This window comes from Palaemon carinicauda, chromosome 44 (genome assembly GCF_036898095.1).
Source record: "Palaemon carinicauda isolate YSFRI2023 chromosome 44, ASM3689809v2, whole genome shotgun sequence".
In the NCBI taxonomy this organism is placed as follows: Eukaryota; Metazoa; Arthropoda; class Malacostraca; order Decapoda; family Palaemonidae; genus Palaemon; species Palaemon carinicauda.
Genome location: NC_090768.1, coordinates 11350549 through 11358048, shown reverse-complemented (window position 1 = coordinate 11358048; position 7500 = coordinate 11350549). Strand labels below are relative to the sequence as shown.

General features: G+C 35.4%; 2 protein-coding genes across 2 annotated transcripts in view; both read right to left on the bottom strand.

Annotated features, from left to right (window-relative positions):
• The window catches only part of Taf5 (TATA-box binding protein associated factor 5), a 570605-nt gene that overhangs the window by 245855 nt on the left and 317250 nt on the right, over positions 1–7500 (bottom strand). The gene's annotated exons all lie outside the window — the stretch shown is intronic.
• LOC137634185 (sulfotransferase 1B1-like) lies at positions 982–3286 on the bottom strand. The gene is made up of 3 exons (XM_068366456.1): positions 3190–3286; positions 1451–1732; positions 982–1325 (listed from the first exon to the last, which is right to left on the bottom strand). The coding sequence occupies exons 1-3, from the start codon at positions 3284–3286 to the stop codon at positions 1210–1212; spliced, it is 495 nt and encodes a 164-aa protein (XP_068222557.1). The 3' UTR covers positions 982–1209.

The window sequence follows — 7500 nt, the reverse complement described above, 5'->3', positions numbered from 1 at the left end:
CTAAACAACTATAGTACAGTAGTTAACCCTTGAGTGAAGAATTGTTTGGTAATCTCAGTGTTGTCAGGTGTATGAAGACAGAGGAGAATATGTAAAGAATAGGCCAGACTATTCGGTGTGTGTAGGGAAAAGGAAAATGAACCGCAGCCAGAGAGAGGGATCCAATGTAGTACTGTTTGACCAACCAAAGGAGCCCATAAATCTCTAGCGGTAGTATATCAACGGGTGACTGGTGCCTTGGCCAATCTACTACCACTAGCATATGGGCATTCATACTTCATGTTTAATATACTGGTGAAAACCTTCTCTAAGACAGATATTGTCTTTTCATAGTGGTACTTTTTTTATACAAAATTACCATTAAACTCTTTCATCAGATGGGAGTGTCTTTGTTTAATTTAATAACACATTTTTTATTTTACATATTCTCTTTCCCAACAAAGCTACATATTTCTGAACCCAACTTTACCCTTTTGTAAATTGTGAGTCTGCTGGTAGCGACACAGATGAGCCACAGTTAGCACTTCCACAAATTTCTGTTTCCTTACGAGTCGTCTGGATAAATGCATATATTGCAGCAAATTACATAAGACTCTCATCTATAAAGACTTGGCTTAATGGATTAGATTATTCGTATTCCATAAGCCAGAGATCAATAGGCAAACACCCATGCTGGCTGCTTTAGATACTTTGAGAACTTGATTCCTTTGTTTTGCTTGGATATTCAAATAAAAAAAAATAAAAAACCAAGCATTCTTGAAGTACTTTTTCATTCCTGATCCCTATTTACCAGGGTGCTCAATATTCAGTACCAACGGAAAGTTTTTTTTTCCGAGTTTAAAAAAGAAAGAAAAAAACATCTTTCAATTTAGATGAAGTTTCGTTTTCCTTCCTCTAACTCATTTCCTTACAACTTTGGTTTCCACCTCCACATGTTTCTCCCTCGGGATATAATAAGATCTGACCTCCGCTTACAGTGACGTATATAAAATGTAGGAAGAACATCCTATAACTGCAAAGGAAATACTTTCCAGGTGAGGGTAAAGTATCGATGTTCAGAATTATATTGTAATGTCATCTGTCAAACGTGTAGGCTATTTGATCACTCTGCTTCTACAGGGGGCAGAAAGAGGATTAAAGTATACAGAAGTTACATTAATTTGAAGATGAACCCATAATCCATAGCTAAAGCATTGCTCATGGACAGTTTTAAAGCTTGTATCTAAACGGAATTTCTTTAGCCAAATGTGTCCACTTATCCATCCACATTTGGAACTTTGCTTCCACTTCAGGAGTGAAATAACTGGGCCAGCCACCAGACTCACCTGAAAAGTAAGAAGGTTTAGATTCATGATGAGTCCAGAAACTCTCCTTTACAAATGTCAAAGGTTAAGATGGGTAAACAATGCTCAACGTTTACAAATCTTTATGGGTAATATATGAAATTAACCTTTCCTGATGAATTCCCCTTCACCTTCCAAGAAACGCCCTACTTTGATCGAAGCCTGGGTGTAATTCGAGGAAGGCCTCGATTTCATGTTGGAAAACTTCACGTGGTTGGCCACTGTCTGAAGTTGTGCTTCCGTCAGGGACGTGACCAAAAACTCGTTCAGTCGGCGGAGTTCCCTCATGATGTCTTCTTTCATATCCTCATAGAACAAGAAAAGGACATTTGGGTGTTGGCGTTTTGCCCAGCCTTCAGATACGTGGAACCAGAATGGTCCCTGGGTGACTGAAATTAAAAGTAGACGCTTTACTATTTTCCTTCACAAGTAAGTGTTATTCACAAAATCTCTGTGGGCGTGCCAATTTTTCTATTATAGAATTCTGATAAGGCCTACTGTAAACTGCAGTTTTCTTTTTACCTTCACAATAAGTAATGCTAATATGAAGAAAAAAAAATGCTTTCGGCGACAAGTTTCACAGTGAATTTTAGTCTGAGTAAATTCAATTAAAAAGGATACAAAACCTGGAATCAAAATTCGATATTTGAAAAAAACAATTTCTCATTAATAGTAAGATGTGTGTCAGTACATTGGATAAAAAAGTATTAGCGCAAAATGTGCGTGAAACATTTTGAACCGCAGTACGAGTCACTGAAATATGTTTGACTTCCCACATGTTGGTAGACCTGACGTCGGGAGGATTCGTAGAGGCCCTGAGGGAACGACGCCAAACACTTGTGTGAATTCTTTCCTTCCGCAACAGATGCTTTTGCGATCCAGCGTACTGTATATCATTCTATTAAAAGGCGTATACTTGGTTTTGGCAAATACTGTACAGTTTCATGAAAATATTCACACATCTACCTTCAATACATATGGCGTCTATGGTCAGAGTAAGTCTTTTTCTTTCACAGCTGAATCAAAATGCATAATTATATGATCGTGACGTACCACGTAGCACTTAAAACAGGGGTTCCCAAACTTTTTAAGCTAAGGAGCGCCATCCTGCTTTCTACGTAACTACGAAAGCACCAGTGGCGAACGTTGCGACCCCAACCTGTTTAGGGGCCGATGTATTTGAAGAAATATACGAATCATGGGAGTAATTTGAAATCACATGTAAAGGAACATCTTAGAATTTTTATTTCTTGAAAATTAGCACTGCCAAAAATTAAAGATATATGATATAGAAAACTAAAAAGAAAACAAAATGAATAACTAAAATTATATGAAACATAACTTTCCGAACAGATACATTCACAATAAAAAAAAAATAACTTTTAAGATTCACATCACTAATTTGTTGATTCAGTAAGAACCATAATGCTGAACTGCATTAGCCAGCTTTGCCAAATTTGCATCAGGAGTGTTTGCCAAAGCAACTCGCAAGCAATTTCCTTGCCGAGACTAGCTCCCTTTTAGTTCTTCATGTTGTTCATGAAAGAAAATGCAATCACGAACATGGGTAGATCCAAATAAAAGCAGAACTTATAAAGTTTCAGCACGAATGACAGGATATCTAATTGTACCTGGAGTTTTCTAAAAAAAGTTTCACAATTCGAGTTTTTGTGCAAAGTTTCAATGTGGTGGCTGACTCGATTCCACACAATTCCATTTCAGCAACTGGAAAGTTAGGCTGTAGAGAGAGAGAGAGAGAGAGAGAGAGAGAGAGAGAGAGAGAGAGAGAGAGAGATCAAATCTAAAAAGTAAAAACATGATAAAAATATCATAGTTTGATACTCACCGAGATCTTTGCACCAGTAATCTACAAATTCAGCAAAATCTCCGATGAATTCGGAGCATCTGACCAGCCTATGGTGATGATAATAAGAAACATGCATCTTGCGGGTTTTTGGCGCAATAAACGACCTGGAATCAAGAGTTTGAAAATCTGTGAGAATATATATATATATATATATATATATATATATATATATATATATATATATATATATATATATGTATGTATGTATGTATATATATATATATATATATATATATATATATATATATATATATATATACACACACACTAGCTGTACCTGGCCATTGCTGTGGCTCAGTCTGGTTAAATTGAAAAGAAACGAAGGAGAAAGCCCACGTTTCTAATGTTTAATTTCACAATGCCTGTGGATAAACAATATTTTTTTGTTGTTCCATTGTCTGTGCAGATATAGAGATTACCTGGTTTGCCGACTCTAGAACGCACACTATATAATTGTCCATATGAGAAGCAATACTCGTCAAGATCTAAACCGAACAATTCTATAGATTCGCCCTTAGCTTTGTTGATTGTGATTGCAATCTATCAAATTTAAATGGCACATCCGTTGGAATCATAGGGTCGATGACATCTTCACCCTTCAAAGACCCTGTCAAGGTTGTTGCTTTTACGAAGTGGCTCATTAATTTTTCTACTGCAAGCAGCGTGCCGTTGCAAAGCTTTGCCTGGCTATTTCACAACGTGATAATTGGCAAGGCGATTTCCAATTGCAGTACGTGCAGTGGCATTCCTAGCAGATCGAATGAATTAAGAAATTCTGTTCCATAATTAAAAGCTTCATCTGCTTCCACAAGTGTCGACGGACTTACATGTGACTGCGTCGCTTTGAATGTTAGACAGAATAATATGGTTAAGTTCGTAGACATCTTTGTTCTAAGCGGCAGGCATAGCTCGTTTCTTAAGCCTATTGAGATTCTTGTAATTTTTTAACAAATTTTCTTTTTGACGTCACTAAATTGCAGAAGTTAGTGGCAATGAAATACATCCGATTTTGAACAAAGGAACATTTACATTCTTATTTATAGATTATTTAGAAGAAAAAATAATCTACGGTCCTGAACCACCCAATTTCGTTTTTAAACTGGAGTATCCATCCTTTAGGATTCAAGGTGGGATCAAAGTCTAATGGGTAGGATCACATATTCACGTATCTAGCTCCCGTTTCTTCCTGTATGAGGATTTAATGGAAGTAAGCAACCAAACACATAAAACTTTCAGGCATGTTTAAGTAAAACTGAGGGTGTTGGTACGTCTGACGTGTGGCATCACGCTTTTGTTTTTCTTGTCAAAATTTCAAAGTAATCGAGGAAGAACTTTCGGAGATTTAAAATGTTGATCAAACGAACAATATATATATACATATATATATATATATATATATATATATATATATATATATATATATATATATATATATATATATATATATATATGAGTGGAGATACTTTAACATGGTGAAAGGATTTGAGTATTGGCATGATCAGCAAAGTTACACTAGTCAGGGCCACCCATACTAGTTTGGTTTGCTATGAACAATCTGACACAAATCTCCCACTATCACTAATCCGCACAGGCCAGCATGGTGATGGAAACTTGCTAAACCGCCGATATGAATAAAGACATGTCTGAGGCTTTTGTCCTACAGTGGACTAGAATCGAGCTGCTTTTTTTGTTGTATAAATATGCAGACATACATACATACATCCATACACATACATACATACATACATATATATATATATATATATATATATATATATATATATATATATATATACATTAAATATATATATATATATATATATATATATTAAATATATATATATATATATATATATATATATATATATATATATATATATATATATATATATATGTATGTATGTATATTCGTAAAAGAAATATTGTTAGTTAAAAAATAATAGATTAATCCATAATTGTAATGAAGAAATATCTTCCAGTCTGCAGTTGTATAACGATAATAAGAAGTTGAAATACCTTGCAGGTATGCAAGAGATTGGGGTTGAGGCAAGCGAACGGAAGGTGAGTCTTGATGGTGCGAGGCGATGGGCAGCGCATCGTCAGATCCAAATACATTCCTTCCTCTTTGTAGTTCTTACCTGGATTCCGCTTATTAAAAGCATCCACCAGAGACATGGTCGGTTCCAAGTGCGGTGCTTCTAATGAATCAAATCTGGGGAATGAAATACCATTGAGGTGATAGGTTATTAGAAAAGAAAACGTGAACTAGCCTTTCAGTCAGGGGTTCTTAACAGAGGGTATCCATACCTCTTTCGGGGTATAAGAACCACATGCCAGGGGTATGGAACTTGATCTCTATACTTTTTTACATATTGGATTTTGATGGAGGCAGTGATGTTTTGGTTCCTTTCACAATTACCTACTGAGTGAAACGGAATTTTCTGTATTAGTAAACCTGATATCAAAATTGAAAAATCCTCCTGATGTGTCACATGACATGAGAGTAACTTTTTCAGTTACTGAACCAAGATTTGATATAGTGATTGCATAGAAACAACACAAATATCTCACTAAATATGTAAGAGTGTGTAAGGAATTTGCAACCCACCATATTACTCCCTGTAAATTTACATTTTGTAAATGCATGATTATACAAAACTATAAAATATTTTGATATTCTTGTATGTTATGTTCCTACCTATTCATAACTAAAGCACGTATTATACTATGTAAATTAGGATATGTTCCCAACAAATAAGACGTAAGCGGGATTAAACAAAGGGGACATGGAGCCATATTGGACAATTCAGTGCGGGTCTGGAGTCATCACTATGGGGGCTTAACAACTAGTTTACAAAATAAGTCCCCAAAACTTACTTATACACTTTCTTATGAGTTTTTTGGGGGGGAGAGAGAGAGAGAGAGAGAGAGAGAGAGAGAGAGAGAGAGAGAGAGAGAGAGAGAGAGAGAGAGAGAGAGAGAGGACTTTATCATTATACTAAATCACAAAAAAGGGAAACACAAAAGACCTCAAAGATTACCGCCTGATAGGTTACTTTCCCTAATATGCAAAATACTTACAAAGACCTCATTAGGCCGAATAGAAAAACAGCTAGACTAATCAACCAAGAGAGGAGAGAGGCTTTAGAAGTGGATATTTAACAACTGACTATACCCATGTAATTAACCAGCGAATGGAAAAGTCAACAGAATATGACAGGCCACTATATATGGCATTTATAGACTATGAAAAAGCTTTTAATACTGTCAAAACTTCAGCAGTAATAAAAGCCTTTCAAAGACATGGAATACATGAATTTTATGTTAGAACACTTGAAAATATCTATACATGACGTGCAGCAATCCTAAAACTAGATAAAGATGGTGAGAAAAATCCGATTGAGAAAGGAGACCCCATCACTCCTAAATTATTCACAGCATGCCTAGAGGAAGTTTTTTAAATTTTAGATTGGGAAAATTTAGAAATTAATATTAATGGGGAATGCCATACCAACTTAAGATTTGCAGATGATATACTTCTGTTTCGTGAATCATGGGAGGAATTACAAAATATGATAGAATATGTGATTAGAGAAAACAGAAATGTAAGACTGGAAAATAATGTGAGTAAAACTAAGACATGTTCAATGAAAATGCAGAGACAACCAATAAAGGTTATGGACGAACCTATAGAGATTGTTTATAAATATACCTACTTAGGACAGACAGTATTTTCCCAGGATATGAGACGGAAATTAAAAGAAGGATAAGCATGAGATCGAAAGCTTTTATTAAACAGAATGAGATTATGAAAACTAACATTCTTTTTTTCCAAAAAGAAAAGTATTTAATCAGAAGGCCCTTCCAGTAATAACTTATGCATCAGAAACATGGAGCCCTACTAAAGCCTTCGACATAACCTAGTTACAACTCAAAGACCTATGGAAATAACATCGAGACAGAAAAATAGTAATATGAATACGTGAGCAAACTAAATTAGAGGATATTGTAACAACTTGTAAGAAAAAGAAATGGACATGTCAAGACATATAATGAGAATGACATATAATAGATGCACATTACGAATATCAGAATGGGTTCCTAGAAATTGCAAAAGAAACAGGGGAAGGAAGAGCAGAAGATGGAATTGACGCACTAAGAAAGTTTGCAAGCATAGAAAGTCTATAAACAGACGTAAGTGGAAGGAGATGTCTGAGGCCTTTGTTCTGCAGTGGACTAGTAACGGTTGATGATTCACACACACACACACACACACACACACACACACAC